Here is a 17,179-nt window from a genome sequence, read left to right as displayed (position 1 = left end):
TAAATGTAAATCTTGTTAGATCTATTTATATGTTACATAAATGTGCTAGTCTAGAAAAATATTTTATTAATAAATAATTGAAATCTTTTGGATTTCAGTCATTCCTCTCAAAAAATTTGAGGGGTGAACTGTTTTACCAATTTAAGGGGGTGAGTTGTCTTCAGTTTTTGAGGGGTGAGTTGTCTAGTTACTTTTTTACCCCTTGTGGTATACTATGTCCAATACTTTAACATATTAACTTTTTTCTTTCAGATGTCTAATATAGATGGACGCTGGACTTGTTACCTTTGCCACCATTGCCCTTCTTCAGCTAATTATCAAATATGATAAACAAGATCAACAAGGAAAGGCGGCGTTCAATGAACGCAACCCCCACATGACCCAGCAACAAGGACCAATGGCAAGGAGCCCAGGGGGACCCCAAACAAAAACAGGACAGGGCAAAGACAGAGCACGGACAGGTTAATCATTAAATGATAATTAATTTGTAACTGATTAGGAATTCAAAGAAAATAAAAAATAGGCCCACAAAGGGGAAGGGGACAGGAGACCGGGGAGGGGGTGGGGAGTAATCAAAGAAATAAAAACTAGAGGCAATGGGGAAGATACTTACCGTAGACGAGAAAACAACAAGGGACACAAGCAAAAGTGTCACCAAAACAGTATGAAACAACATAAGACATACATCTGAGGAACACAGTGGGGCGCCGCCTTGGAACGGTCAGCAGCATAATAATGACTGCTGGGGAGTTTAAACCGGTTATCAAAACAAGAAGACAGTAAGAAAACGATTGTTTTTGTGGATACAGATTACAGGTTCTTATTTAATCATGTTGATATTGCTTGATTATGTAATAATATGTTAAAGATCAATTTAGTATGGCATGACAATTTATATAATGTGGCATGAATTAAATGTGCCGGCTGGATTTTAGAAATGTATAACTGCTTAACAATTTAAAAGGAACAACTCTCAGTGCAAGATCTATTTCATTGCGATAGAAAATAGAATCATATAGCATTTTGTATTACAATATAAACTTACAGTTTTAAAGCACTTCCAAAAACATATCTGGTTTTGGTAGTGTTGTTACCAGTGGAAGAGGTTTTTTGTTATCCGTGTTATTTGTGCCGTGTGGCGGCTGTAAAAAGTCTCCCCGTACATTTAATCAATGATGTTATATTTTCGATCCTTGAAGATCGTTCGGCACGACATTATTGTTGTGCTTGTGGTATTTTTAGTTTCAACTTTTTGGCATTTTCTAGTTGGGTGGTTCCAATATTCCTACTTGAATAATGTTGAATCACCCTTAGGATATGTTGCCTGCTTTTTAAATTTGTCTTTTGACGTCTTATCTGTGATACGCAGGCTTCATAACCTCTGATTCCCTTTCAAAATTCCATTTTATTTAGTTCCGCTCATTGTTTTCTCGTTTAGGGCACACGCTTTTTATTACTTGGGGACCATACGCCGCTTTTCATGGAATGGCACGGAAGTGTCACATTGAAGGTTCCATGATAACCGCCGTATGAACACATCTGCGGATGTTTCTAAATTCAAAATTTTACTATTTCACGTTTAAATGTTGAATTCTGCTTAAGCCGGTGCTAGGGGGCGTGGACGGTAACTTGCACTTTCCAGTACCGTCCATGAACAGGCTCAATCAAACCGAGCCTGCAACATTTTCAATTTTGCCGTGTTGGGCTTTCTTTAGGGAGTCTGTATTTATCTATTTTGATATAGTTAGTATAGTATATTTATTCTCTAATTCAAATCCATGTTGACTTGATCCAGTTGCCACCCATTAAAAATATTTGGATATATATTATTGTATTGTACTTTGCTTAAGAAGTTACGATAATGTAAGAGAAACTATTTTCAGGTTGTATCTGCGCTGTTGCCATTGTCATTTAGCCTTTCATCCTCAGTGTGAAGTGTTTGAGCTAGAGCTTATTCTTACTGGCGAAGTAAAAGAAATTTTGTGCACACCTTGCTCAAGCAAAAATGGCTGATGATAATAGGTAAATAAATGAGAAAATAAAGTTATCAAAATATTATATCTGCATCAAGTAATAGTCAACATCTTTGATGTTATAATGTGGCTGCCAGTATTTTTATTATTGTGAGGATATTATTGAATTTGGTTATTAGTATATATATTAGTATATGCATATACTAATATTGAAATATTTATTCATCATATTTATTTTTAATTCAAGACTTTGAAATATGAAAAACTTTTTAAACACAATGGTGAAGTATTAGTTTGTGAAATTAAGTCTACATTCCTGCTTGTGTATTTGCATGAATTTTCATGCCATTGCCACAGTAATTGAAACGCTTTTCATGTATCAGTTATAACTGTTATAGCACATTATCATAAAGATGTAGACAGTTTATTGTAATTATTCATCAAAATTGTTTAGTTGTTTTTGATAAATATTGGATCTCCTTAAAAGCTTTAAGTTTTTTTTATCATTTTTCAGACTTGGTAAAAGACATGTAACACAGATAAATGTTTGACTTCTTCTTTTCAGAGTCTATGTACAGTTGGAATCAAGTGGAGGTGGCCAGACTTTACTTTTGGTTGATAGTGATATGGCTAAACAATTACAGAATGGTATGATATATTATTATCTTAAATTTATGACATAATTATACATGTATGAATTGATGTATGTAACCTTCAAGTCAAAAGTAGTAACAAGCATACCTAGGATTCCAAATTTACATAAAAACCAAGTTGATCTGCAAGACCAGTTTCTCTACATACCATCACAAACTCCAGTTTCTCACTCTCTTTTTTAAAAATTTATAGTCTTTAATTAAGATATGCTAAAGAATAACTTAGCTACTAAGTTAATGTGTTTGTTTATATTCATCAACAGGTCAGCTCTGGGCAGGATAATGAACATGTAAAATTATTACTGGTAAAACCCAAATCATTAGTATGATCAAGTATTCTGTTATACCAACTGTTTCAGATAATTTGTTTCAGATGCAACTTTCCGTGAAAATTTTCAAAGGTGCCTCCAAGGATCAGAAGAAAATAAAGCTGAAGACAATTCATGTAAATCTGAAGAAATAATGAAAGATGATAACAAAGGAGGTATTGTATACTGTATTACAACCTTCCTGGTAAATCTCAAAATAAGCTAATATATCTGCATAATGAATAAATACTTTTTAATACTTTCCAACTGACTGGAGAGGTGCATGATATGTTAAACACGATATACATGTTTACATGTATGTTAAGTAAATGGCATAACAACTTTTGAAAAAGGAAGTAAGAAATTAGATGGCTTCTTAACATCAAAATATCATTAAATATGAAATCTAATGTACTGTCCAAATCCAATGATAATCCAGTGCAATATCTGAACATCCACAGCTGTTAAGTTATTAAAAGGTAATTTTCTGTATATATCTTTGCAGAGGTAAGATGGCAACCTCAAGCTACCCAGCTACTTGTTTCAATGCGTATTGAAAATGATGTAAAATTCCACATGCAGAAGACTCACTCAACTTTGTGGGATGAAATTTCAGCAGTTTTGAAAGAAAAGGGCCACATTTTCACTGGGAAACAATGTAGCAACAAATGGAAGTCTCTAAAGAGAGACTATCGGGCTGTTGTCGACCACAACTCCAAAACTGGCTCAGACAAGAAAACTTGTAAGTTTTTTGATGACTTTAATCAACTCTATGGAAATAAGCCAAGTACCAGACCAAGTTTTACTATCAATAGTGGTTCCACTACAAGTGCATTATCTAATCTTCAATGTACAGATGCTGGGTCAAGGTCAAATGCAGAAGTTTTCGCCAGTGAAATAGAAGATACAACTGACAGTGGGGAACCACCAGAAAAGAAACCAAAAACACCAGGCAGAAAAATAAAGAAAAAAGAAACTGGTGTTGATAGAATGGTTAGCTTTCTTACATCTTACCAGGATGCCCAAAAGCAGATGCAAGAGGAGCATGAAATGTTTGTAAAAGAACAGAATGCTGAAAAGCTTAAAAGATTTGATCAGTTGTTGGACATTTTGGCCAAAAAGTAATATTATTTGTCTTCCATAGAAGATAATTTTAGTGACAATGAGGACCTTATTATGTGCCCATCATTTGTTTTCTTTTCTCAAAATAGTTGGATAAGAGGTTTATCAATTTAATACATTTTTGTTTATATTTCACTGTTCATAAATAGTTATATTTACCATAAGCTGTTTTATTTCTTAGGATTGAAAGGCAATAGCACTTGTCAAAATTGTCATGAAGATTTTGTTATTTCCAACTAGTCATATTTGGTACTCATCATTATGCCATGTACACATTTGGAGAAATTGTTAGAGTTATATTCATTATTGTTGAAAGGCAATAGCACTTGGCAAAATTGTCATGAAGATTTTGTTATTTAAAACAGGTCTTATTTTGTACTCATCATTATGCCATGTACACATTTGGAGAAATTGTTAGAGAGTTATATTCATTATTGTCATGAAGATTTTGTTATTTCCAATTAGTCATATTTTGTAGTCATCATTATGCCACATACACATTTGAAGTACTTAGTTATATGTGTTATTGTTGTGATTTATTGATAATTATTGTGATATTTTGATTGTGTAAATGGCATCATTATTCAGTAAGAATTATGTTAATGATCTCATTATTCATATTTTTTTTTATGTTTACATGTAAATTATACAAATACTTATTGCTCCATATAGATATGTATCACCAATCATACTATGAGCTTTGGATGAAATTTGAGTTTGTGACTTGCAACATCTATTTTAATGCCAAGAAAATTATTTATACAAACAGAAAAACAAGCCATTATATTTTTAAAACTTTTTACTGCAGAAAAATGATAAAAGGAATATCATGAATAATTTCATATATGCTGGCCATATACAGTGATACTTTATAGAAAATGAAACAATCTTACACAATGCATTGTGTGACTTTAGAAATACTCATGTTGGTATAATGCTTAAACGACAAAATACACATGGAAACTATTAATAACAAAAGATGACAGAGAATTTTCAACGACTGTTGCCATGGAAAATGAAAATATGTTTTTGACCCTCAATAATGTCATTTATTTTAAACAAAAAAGTATGCTGCATCATCAAATCTTACAAAGTATTTGCTATGGTATCCCGAATTTGTACAGCGTCTGCATTGTTTGCAAATATGTTGGGATAGTTGTTGACATCCTGAGCTTGATTCATGTCAATGAACTGTTCAATTTCATCTTCACATAAAATACATAAATTGTGTAAGACACAAGCTGCTAGAACTACTTTACAAATATCTTCAATGTTATGACAATACAATTTCTGCAAACGTCTGAATCTGCCCTTTAAAAGTGCATTAGCTCTCTCAACACATTGTCTAGCAGACGATAAGGCACGATTAAATCTCCTTTGATTGATTCTTAAGTGACCATTGTCACGGTATGGAGTAATTAGCCAGTTCTTCAGTGGATATGCTCCATCCCCAATGATGAATTTTCTGGTAGATATTACTCTTCCAGTTTCTGCATTATTGAAGAATGCAGAGTTTCTTAAAACTCTAGCATCGTGTGTGCTTCCTGGCCATCCAACATACGCATCCATTATCATTAAATTGTCATCAACAACCAACTGCAACTGTACCGATGGAAATCCTTTCCTGTTAATATAATCATTTTCACCACCAGGACAATTCACAATAGGTATATGAGTGCCATCTATTACACCCACTATGTTATCAATGCCACATGAATCATAAAATGAATTAGAAATTTCTACTTCCCTCTGAGCATTAGCCATTTTTATGTAACAATCACTTTTATCACAAATGCACTGGGCTACACTGTGAATAATTGTATTAACACTCCATTCACTCAGTCCAAATAGCAAAGCTATTTCTCTTTGACTGTTTTGATTAGCAACATACCACAAAAATACCAAAATCTGTGTCTCAACAGAAACCGGTTGATAGCCTCCATGAAATTCTTTGATCAAATTTGGGGTCAGTTTGTCAACAATATGCTGGAATACATGCACACTAACACGAAAATGACGGCTAAACTCAGCACTAGACATTTGATTTACACAGTCCAAAAATGTAGTGACTTTTCGTCGTTCTGTTTTTTCAGCAAACAGTCCAGCACAACAAGCCAATGGGATAATGTCAGAACTAAATGGTGCATTATCATTCTCAAATAGGTCTTCAAGGCACTGGTAAGTTGCTAACATACTAGCATCCATTTCTCAAATCATTAACCTGAAAAAAGTAATAAAATGCAGGTGTTGGTTTCATTCAAAACAATTTACAAATGAAAATATAATAACCAGCCAAATTAGTATTTCCATGTTTACACATAAGTAATGAGTGTATTTGTTAGATCAACGTCACTGCAGTACTGTAGACGTAAACATATCTTAGTTTTGTAAACATGCTTGTTTGTGTCCAGAATGAATGAAATCTGTGTGATTCTAATTGATTTTGCAGTAGAAACAACTGAAAAATGATGTACCATTTAATAAATGAAACATTACAGAATCGTGTTTAATGTAGGCCCCTACATGTATATTTACTAATTAAGCCTCATAAAAAAATATCGCGAATATATGTTAAATTAGGTTTTGCAAAAGAAAATAAGTTCAATGTAATGCATGTGTCCTAGCGAAATGAATAACTACGTTCTGCGCAATATTATTTTCATAAGGAAGTCATATAATCTTGGCAAAACTGTATATTTTCACACTTAACGCCTCTTGCCATTTGTTTACTTTACCTGTCCGTGATACTGTTTCCTGTTCCAGGTGTTAGGGCATTTCGACACTAGTTACGTGTGACGACTCACTCGATTAAATCCGTGGAACAAGCGCCCAAGGACGCCCTGTGATACGCAGGCTTCATAACCTCTGATCCCCTTTCAAAATTCCATTTTATTAAGTTCCGCCCATTGTTTTCTCGTTTAGGGCACACGCTTGTTATTACTTGGGGACCATACGCCGCTTTTTATGGAATGGCACGGAAGTGTCACATTGAAGGTTCCATGATAACCGCCGTATGAACACATCTGCGGATGTTTCTAAATTCAAAAGTTTACTATTTCATGTTTAAATGTTGAATTCTGCTTAAGCCGGTGCTAGGGGGCGTGGACGGTAACTTGCACTTTCCAGTACCGTCCATGAACAGGCTCAATCAAACCGAGCCTGGGCTTTCTTAAGGGACTCTGTATTTATCTATTTTTTGATATGAAAGTTGTCATTTTTCATTAAAGAATCTTTAGTGTAACCTTAACATTAGCATGCTTTATGGGTGTTTTAGTAAATGTATTACACTCATGCAATATGGTTTATGTGATAAAAATAATTATAAATGTTTGAATAATTGTAGTGGCACTCATATTCAAATCATTTGGCTTTATCTTTTACTGTTAACCATTATTTGAACACAAATGATCTATATTACATGTTTTTCAGTTGTCAGTGAAATTGTATTTTGATATTATCACAGTTAAAATATAAAACAAAATTTTCACAAAAGTAGCTAGACTATATGTGAATGCAGATGAAAAGAATATATATCATGAATACACTTTCGTCAAAATATATGTACACTCCGTCACAAGTTAAATGTGCTTCATTACAATAAGCACATGAATTTTGGCACATGTAATAAAATTTTGTGAAATTATAAAGAATTATTTTCAACAAGATCAATGCGATATCATGAATGACAGAGCATGTTTTAATCTGGCAAAGATTTGTAAAACCAACTGAAAAAAACACACTAAAAAGCATGTAATAAATTGATATTTGTTTGTCTTGTATGTAATATCAAATTATATTTCACTTGTGAACACCAGATTATATATTTTTACTTGTTTTCTTGAAAATATTTCATTTGGTGTTCACTCTGTGAAAGATATTTCGATTTACATGCAAAACAAATATTCTCTTAAGAATATATAATAATTCATGCAAATTATGGCAGGTCAGTTATTTTCATATTGAAAGTAAATTATGTTTTGTAGAATCATACAGAGGATGATGTCATAGAGTCGATGATTACAATAAAGAATAGTGTTATCAAAGGGTATCATGAGTTTAAGATACGACCACCATTACAGTTAACATTACGTGTGGACCGAGAGTATACAAACATTCATGATGTCAGTGCATGCCTTGTATGGTTACCAGATACTGTTAGTGATAATGATCAACTTGATTTTGTGACTGATTCAAAAAGAGGTCTTCGGTTGAAAGATATTCTAGGTCTACCTTGTGGTCATGTCCCACGAGGCATTGCCCCAGCATTTCGCTATATACTAGATAATGGTGGAAGAATTGAAGTTAAAACCACAGGAGACCCTGTGCCTAGTTTTTATCCATGGCCGGATGTGAAGGAGAAGGGTGGGGGCATTGTAATACCTTGTGATTATTTTATCTACACCAACAATAAGACTGCTCATGTGACTGTAATAAAACATCATATTTCCTTGATGTCAGAGAAAGATGCCATGGCTGTTGTCTAAAGTTTATTTTACATGTCATGGATATAAGACCTATATGAATATATAGCATACATGTGTTTTGCTTTACATATGTACAGAAACTGTATTTTAATCTTGAAACCTTTAATTGGATTTTATTAGAAAATATTAAAGTTGAACTTTGATTAAACATGTGTATTTTTCTTTCATTCAAGTCACAGGTACCCAGCACAGTGTTGGGACAGTTTAAAAAAGTAATTCTAGAAAAAAATATATACTGTATATATAATAATTGTCAAGTATATTTTTTTCTAGAATTACTTTTTTACACTATCCCAACACTGTGCTGGGTCCCAGTGATTCCAGTGTCTTAAAGTCCATCAATTTGTAGAATAAAAATTATTGATATTCTCAGAACACTAATCAACCAAATAAAATAATTTTAAATGGTCAAAAATGGTACGATTTATGCTGTAAACACGATATGACATTATGATCTGGTTAGACTCGAGGCATTATGTCACTATAAGCAGAGTTAAAGAACATCATTTCCGATCATTTCGTTTATTTTGCGGTGATTCGGAAAAGGCGAGTATGACCCGGATTACGCAAAGTACCAGTCTACATTTTCTGGGAAATTCCGATATAAACGCCAATTCAAATACAATTTCTTATTACACCATTTTAATCGTGACATATTTATCTATCTTTAAAAATACTTTCTTCATTTTAAATGTATAACTATCGACGTAATTCAACAAGAGTATTGAAACTGGACCGGAAGGGCAAGTTCACTGTATTTTTCGGACAGCCCTCATTATGCATGATCTAGATATATATTACCCTATATTCTTTCAGTGCCTTGTATTAGACATATCTTTGAGGTTAAGTTAAATACATATCCTAACATATACCATTGACGTGTTTATTTTGAAGCAGGAACGGGTATATTTTATCCAATTTAAATACTCTTTGTATTTCCGTAATTTGTTAATTAAATATGTAATGACATAAAATTTAAATATTATCATGATGTATCATGGTAATTAGATATTTTTATTGTAAAGAATCCGTCAATATTTGTCAAAGGTTGAATGAAATTGGATTTTTCTATCTCGTTTTGACATAAATTTGAAAATTAATACACTACTTAAGAGATTAAAATGGAAACTTTTCAACGTTTGAGCAATTTGAGCGATAGTCGAATGCCAACTGATTATTTCTTGTATGACATGAATAAATATGAGATTTATCAAATTTGGATGTTTCTCTCAGTAAGAGATATGTTTCACGCATATTAATTCTGATCTATGAAAGTTGGGGATTTTTATCAGTTAAAATTGACGGAAATAATACAGGTATGTTGAAATGCATCTGATGTTATTCTTAATATCAAAAGTATAAATATATTCTTTTCGCCATTCGTCATTGACTTTACATAGTTTTAAACGCTATATATCATTTGATTGCTTTAGAGCTTAACATTTTCGTCGTACAAAATGCCCTAATTGCATATTTTATCCTAAACATAAACATGTCACTTATTGTCTGTAACATCAAACTGCACATTGCAATTTATTGCTTCCATGTAAATTAATTGTGTTGGTTTTCTCTGAGGGCTTTTTATATTAACTGAACATGTCACTAAAATAATTGATATTCTCATTTATATTTGCACAGAACGTTAACCTATTTTATCATCAGTGAATATCATGCCATTAAAAACAGAAGCACTCTTACAAATGTCAACCAGACAATATTCTTACGAACATTAAAATCTCGTAACAGCTTCTAATGCATCTGACAACAAACTACACTCCGCAATAGATTCAAACTCAGAACTACCGGTTTACTAACTAAGATCAACAAGGAAATGCGGTATTCAATGAACGCAACCCATATTCTAGACACCTGAGCCAAAGTATCGACTTCGTGACGCCGATGCTAAATGTTTTTATAGTAATCCGAAAGGATGTGGACCGATATGTGACACTATCAGTTGACTACTTTATCAATCACGAAAAAAGTATTTTTCTGGCACATGATATTTGGTATGAATCGTCTGCCAGGGTCCGATACTAACTGCATATATTTCAAATATCAAATTAACTACATATGGACAAGATATTCCGCATTTTTACGTGCAATCAAAATTAAAAGCCGGATAATCTGAATAACCAATATGGGAAAAAGGCCTGTTATAAATTATCTTGGACTTTCTTAATTCTCGAAACTTATTGTAAATGACCAAATTTCATTAAAGATGCTTTAAAATCATGAGCTCATGGATATGTGTGCTTGCGTGTTTTTGTTAAAAATATAGTGCTATTTTAATAATACCCATTTTGTCAATCAAAGGCTATGGATTTTGGAGGCTGCGTTCTATTTTATATACTACATGAAGTAGGTTCGAGACCACAAGGGATGCTGGTGTTTCGATTTTTCATGTGAGAAAACTTTCTAACTTGCTTACAGAACGTCGGTCGTTATATGCAGGGGCCCGTTTGTACATTTATTTATACCCAAAGGGGCACTTGTAAAACTCGAATGACCATGTCAGTTTTAAACTGACCAACATTACCTGAATTAAAAGTTATTTTTAAAGCCTCGTGTCTTTAAACGTTAACCATTTTAGCCATGGCAACTACATTTTTTAATTAAACATGGCCATGATATTGAAAAATTGTTCCTAGTGACTTACTTATTATTAACAAAATATAAACATATACAAGTTTTCAAGTATTGATATTTTTCAGCGATTTAGGTCATGACCTTGGTTTATATATTTTCAGGAAAAAGCATATAAATAACATACACTTCACAAGGCTAAAGCTAAAGGAAAAAAGTAAAATACAGTAGGTATTAAAAGAGTTATTGCTACCGAATACGACACCCGTTGGAATTTCAATACAAGAATTCAAGTCTCCAAAACATGGAATCAAAATACGTGCTAACAGATCCCCATACAAAAGCAAGGAAAGGACACTGTCAAAATATCCAGATGAGAAAAAAGGCCAAAAATGTCTCGTACGTTTTCTTGATAGTGATAAAGAATGAAACTTACCTGAAATTGAAAATCTTATTTCTGATGGAAAAACATGTAGACATTTTTCTGATGGATGATCACCTCTGAACAAGGAAATGATTATCATAAAAACAACAAGAACAACAATAAATACAGCATTATAACAAATTTTTCTATCAACAACATCTATTGACCAATCATTTTAAACGCAACTGCATGATTCTGTGAAGATCGAAGCGTTTAACATACCCGAGTTGATTTTAAATGTGACAAGTAAATGTTCAGCGTGATCTCTTGAAATATAAGGCTCACATATACATTAACATTTAAAGTGTATAAGATAATCGTATTTCTTGAAAAACAGATTTCAAATGTCTACCTTTGTTTTCACAAATACTTATAGATCACTTCTTCAACAATAACTTGTAATATTAACATATTATATCCAAATATTGATTGCACAATATTCAAATCGAATGGTTCGCGACGTACTCTCAAAATGTTCTTTTATTTTTGAATAATCATGTTTACAATAATGATACATTGCAAAACAGGTCCGAGGGTTCTCGTTTAAATTAATAAATAAAAAAGACAGAAATTAAAACATAACTTTATGAAAATATGCTAAAATATAACTGCATTCACTCGCTACATTAGACATAGTAAATCTATCAGATTAACATGTATTTTTCTATGAAATAGTGACAAAAACATATGACGTGCTAGAAATCGCTTGTGATAACAAATGAGTGTGTACCGTTCCCCTCGGCCCCGGCTATAAAAAGAAAGCTGTACTCGAATGTTCTCAAAAAACATTCCGGGGTTTTCAGAATTTTTATATACCGTGGAAAGCTGATATAATTACGGTTTCTCTGAGCCTTATCTGATCAAATCAGTTGAGCAATAAGTAAGTTATAAATAAAAACATACCTAAATCTGGTGAAAAATCGGCGTGCTCCGTTCCCGAAAAGTCACGTGGTATAGCCACATTGTTTATGTCAATCATTGAAATGAATAGGCTTTTATTAAATTATGGTTTATATAACTAAATTATCAATGTATTTCATTTATTATTTTTATCAAACCATTTAATTTTCAATTTCCTGGTGCGTGGTGAAGTTCTTTCATGACTGACTGCTGTAGCAAGTGCTCTGTTTGTAGGAATTACTATTGTTTTTTTTAATCATAACTTTGGTAGAAAAGATTAAATGAGTATTTGTTAACTTCTTACCTTGTCATCATTATAAATTTTATTGTTACACGTTACGTTTTGTTTTAATGTTTGTCTGTTTGCTGTTAACTGGCATTTTGAGGAATAATTCCAATCCGCGGGAATCATTTTTAATCTTTTTCTAAAGTAATGATTCTACAGGCCTTGGAAAATGAAAGACACAAGATAACACAGAATGAAAATAACTGATATTAATTTGACATTTTGATATATTTTCAACACTTAATTACATTCAAAGTGTCTTATTAGTTTCAGAAATAATTTGTATTATACCGTATTAAATGTCAATATGTTTCTCAAAACTCGCGAAACGTGACAGTTAATAGTCAGAAGAACACATGCCGAAAACACCCTGTCACGAGAAAAAAAAAGACCCTGAAGCGACTTTTGAAGCAAAATCGGCTCGAATAAAATGTTCAAAACTAGCGAGTGTAACACGGATCTAAACATTTTAAATTTCGAAACTTTCAACAATATTATATCTGTTTAATGGCACTGAAATAATAATCAACATTTAAAATGTTATTCTTTTTAATGCACATAAATCAGATTTATGTGCTATTCGCTCATTTTTAAACCGAGAGATCTATTGGTAAAAAATGCATGCTCTTAAAAATTGCACCTGTGCAAAGTATCTTAACAATGAAAATGGGTGAATCATCTTTATCTTTGAACTTCTTCTCCCTCGAAGTAATATTCGTTACTAAATTACACTCAGTGACAATCAAGAAAATTCTGACAATAACAGCCATGCCAATGATTAAGAGTATCCATAACCTATCAAGTTTTGGAATATCCACAGTTATACAGTATGAATTCTGAAGGCAACGCAATTTGGGTTTCAAATCATCTCTCAAAGACTTATGAAGTGCGTAAGTTGAAGAAGTGGAAGTTATTGAGATGCTTAAGGACACAGTCACATCAGTAGTGAATTATATTTTCAGAAAGAATCCAAAATAATCCTTGATTATTGTAGAACATAGTTTGCCCATTTATCTTCCTTCAGTGTTCTTACTATCCTCGTTCATTTTTCATAGCGTTGTCAAATTTCATATACCCGTCAAGGAGGTTCTTTAAAGTTTGTTTTCCGGAGGCCGCGGATTCTGCAAAGTGTTTTTTCCCCTGACAATTGTTCTCTGACATTTATGGTCATTTGTCTCTCGCTGCTGATTTATATTGGATAAGAAGTTGGTCACTTGAGGTGAAATTGGCACTTTTTTGTTGAGTTTTCAAAATCCAAACTTGTGTAGAAATCGACGTACAATCAAGGAAAACAAAAGATACAAAAATCAAATACACATTTTGATTAAGAACCTTAACTTTTTATCTATTGATACGGATTTATCTTGTTAATTTTCACTAATTGACAACTTTTAAAGATAAGACAATACACTGTAGCTATATAACTATTTAAAATGTCATAAAATAGATAAAATGAAAATATAAAAAATGAAACATTATACCTTGTAAGTAAGGAATATATTGGAATACGTTTTTGACATTTTATTTCATTTGCTAGAATACTTTGGTTAATCTTTTTTTTTACATTGATAATCTTAGATTAACATTTGTTGTTGTTAATGCATATTTTGTTTTAAAATGAACACTGAAACTGCAATCCACCGAAATGTTGTACATGATTTATCTTGACTTTTATTATAGTCAAATCGTGTACTGGAAAGTAGAGTTTACTGACTGGCCTACTAGACTAGCTTTATAACAGGGTAAAATAAAAAAAGCTCTATCAGCCAATCACTTATTTGAATGCACTTTTGATTCGTAGAAATTGAGTACCAAGCAAATATAAGTCAATCATTTTCATCAACAATAAAAAAGGAAAGAAACCTAAGGAACCATTTACATAATGAAATGATAAAATTATGAAGAATTACTTATTGTTTGAGCACATGCAATTCTACAGTTTAACACAATAAATATTAACATTTTGATTCAAACCTAAACATAATTAGACAAGAAACAAATAAACATATATAATGTGTATTTATTTTAAGTGCTTAAAATCGGATACGAAATTTTGTGCAAGTTAACCATGAAAATGTCATGACAATTAATCTCAATTCAAGTTATTTGTCGGTTATAGGATGACTTTGCTTCAAGTGTAAACATATAAGATGGTATTTTACTAAAAGAAAAGATGGAGACTTTCAACTTCATAAATGCCCGATTTCATTTTCATTAATTTCCGATTTCATCTTCATGAATTCCCGATTTCATCTTTTTAACCCTTTACCTCATATATACGCGAAACAACGCACTTTCGACCCCCCCCCTTTTTAAGGCCTGAAATAGTGAAAAAATGTCCTATTTGGGCCCCAAACACATGTTTTCGTTTGAGAAATGTTGCTAAAAAAAGTGCTCACTGTTTCGGCGTCGCCCCCATCCAAAAGATACATCAGGGGGTTGCCAGAAGGGGGATGTGCCCCCTTCTGTTTGGGGGGTTTGAAGGGGGGGCGGAGTCCCCCTCATCGCCAAGAAAATTTTGGACTTGTGAGAGGCTTAAAATGACCCCAGGTCGATCATAAGGTAACGTGTAACCAACGCTGAAAAGCATTTGACTCTATCTCAATCCCTTGAGAAGTTGCAGCACTTTGCAATAAATTTTGATGGAAAAATCGAGGCAAAATAGTGATTTTTGGCAATTTTGAGATGTCCCCTCGTTGCCATGGTAACAGGAAATTTAAGACTGAGCATGTCGTTACAAAGGCAATGGTCCAGTCAACATTTGTGCCAAGTTTGATTAGTATTGAACCATTTTTAATAGTGTCATAGCAGTTTGAACTTGTAAGAGGAGGCTTTTCGGTGAAAATGGCCATTTTTCACAATATGCTCATGGGGAAAAGGGTTAACATTCGTTTATTCACGTTTTCAACATACAAAATTCACGAATCCACAATTTCAGCTTCATATATTTAAGATTTCAACGTCACGAGTTCACTATTTCAACTTCATGAATTCGCGTTTTCAACTTTTCATCTTCACGAACTCAGTGTTTCATCTTCACGAAGTTGAATCGTGAATTCACGAAGTTGATATTGTGAATTTATAAAGTTAAAGTCGTGAAGTTGAAATCACGAATTCGTGAAATTGAAATCGTGAATTCATAAAGTTGAGATCGTGAATTCATGAACTTGAAATCGTAAATAAATGAAGTTGAAATCGTGAATTCGTGAAGTTGAAATGGAGAAACTATGAAAATATAATCGTAAATTCATGAAGTTAAAATCGTGTAGATGAACCGGAGAATTCAAGAAGTTAAAGTTTCACGATCGGTTTTCGTATTTTACTGATATTATTCAATACGTCTTTAGAGCTGCAATTATCTTATTTTAAATAAATTTCACAAAATAAAGAAATAGCTATATTTCATTTATTAAATTAGTTTAATATAGACTCCCGACCAGACATCCAAAATGAGTTTTATAAGACTAAAATTCTGCAACCTCATAAGTACAATTTCTATTTCCACGAGAAACTCCGCATTTGGGTCATCCGTACATCAACAGAAAATCAACAAACATTTTTAAGTAGCAGTCCGAATTTAAACTTTTTTCACATTATACGTATTGTGGATGTTTTCGTACAAATTCGATCTTTTTTATGTATGATACATTTTTGTTAACGCCAGGGCTAATGCACCGTAAAACTAAAACGGTAAAAGTTTGTTTGCAATAGAATATGTCATATTTGTTATGATCCACATAGTAACAATTGATTTTACCACTGCGACGTAGAGCATACACGAGCTAATTATACTAGTCTTCATTTGCATGTTGAAACAATGTACATGTATACGCACTTTTGTGTTCACGTGGGGTTTATCTATTAAAATCATAACTTTTAATCAATTTTAATGAGATTATTCACAATACTGTTTAAAATGTTAACGAAACTTTGAAAATTAATGCTTGGTTTTTAAACAGACGGAAAATATGTTTACATGTTTTATTTAATGCAGCTTTAAGGTTGGTACACTTCTGACTTAAGTGTTATTTTATTTTATTTAATATCTTTCATCAAACTGTTTGATCTAGAATATTTTCCCTTTTTTATTATCTAGTCTTAATCATGTTAACAATGTAGAAATGTATAAAACCTTGAGTATTTCCCATCTGTTTACAATGTTCATATAATTTGAGTAAAAACATGCAATGTATGAATTTGGTTGATTAAACTTCGTTTGTAAATTCAATGGTAAAGACACCTTCATTATAACGAGCAATCTTATAGACATTTTGAATTTCAAATATTGTAATTTGAATGACATTGTGTTAATTTTGTATGGAAAGTTGATTTATATGATGAATAAAAAAATGGTCAAGTTTGAAAATAAAGTAATTTAAACTTACTAAACATTGATTTTGCTGTAATTTGCAAAAGTATCAAGAAACATATGTCTCGGTGGTC

At 32.3% G+C, this 17,179-nt stretch overlaps 3 protein-coding genes across 3 annotated transcripts; 2 read left to right on the top strand and 1 right to left on the bottom strand.

The window, feature by feature from the left end:
- The first annotated feature begins 760 nt into the window (after positions 1-760).
- On the top strand, positions 761-4,666 carry LOC132742531 (uncharacterized). The gene is made up of 5 exons (XM_060730966.1): positions 761-816; positions 1,884-2,022; positions 2,539-2,621; positions 3,000-3,110; positions 3,440-4,666. The coding sequence occupies exons 2-5, from the start codon at positions 2,006-2,008 to the stop codon at positions 4,057-4,059; spliced, it is 831 nt and encodes a 276-aa protein (XP_060586949.1). The 5' UTR covers positions 761-816; positions 1,884-2,005; the 3' UTR covers positions 4,060-4,666.
- A 168-nt stretch (positions 4,667-4,834) lies between these two features.
- Positions 4,835-6,905, bottom strand: LOC132742530 (putative nuclease HARBI1). Its single transcript, XM_060730965.1, has 2 exons — positions 6,792-6,905; positions 4,835-6,277 (listed from the first exon to the last, which is right to left on the bottom strand). The coding sequence occupies exon 2, from the start codon at positions 6,259-6,261 to the stop codon at positions 5,143-5,145; it is 1,119 nt and encodes a 372-aa protein (XP_060586948.1). The 5' UTR covers positions 6,262-6,277; positions 6,792-6,905; the 3' UTR covers positions 4,835-5,142.
- A 462-nt stretch (positions 6,906-7,367) lies between these two features.
- LOC132742529 (uncharacterized) lies at positions 7,368-8,756 on the top strand. Its single transcript, XM_060730964.1, has one exon. It carries the CDS (start codon positions 8,070-8,072, stop codon positions 8,538-8,540), a length of 471 nt encoding a protein of 156 aa, XP_060586947.1. The 5' UTR covers positions 7,368-8,069; the 3' UTR covers positions 8,541-8,756.
- Positions 8,757-17,179: the final 8,423 nt, after the last annotated feature.

Source organism: Ruditapes philippinarum, unplaced genomic scaffold, assembly GCF_026571515.1.
Source record: "Ruditapes philippinarum isolate M1 unplaced genomic scaffold, ASM2657151v2 ctg160_1_1_1_1, whole genome shotgun sequence".
In the NCBI taxonomy this organism is placed as follows: Eukaryota; Metazoa; Mollusca; class Bivalvia; order Venerida; family Veneridae; genus Ruditapes; species Ruditapes philippinarum.
Note: the sequence above shows the minus strand (reverse complement) of the source record. Positions and strands in the feature narration are given on the sequence as shown.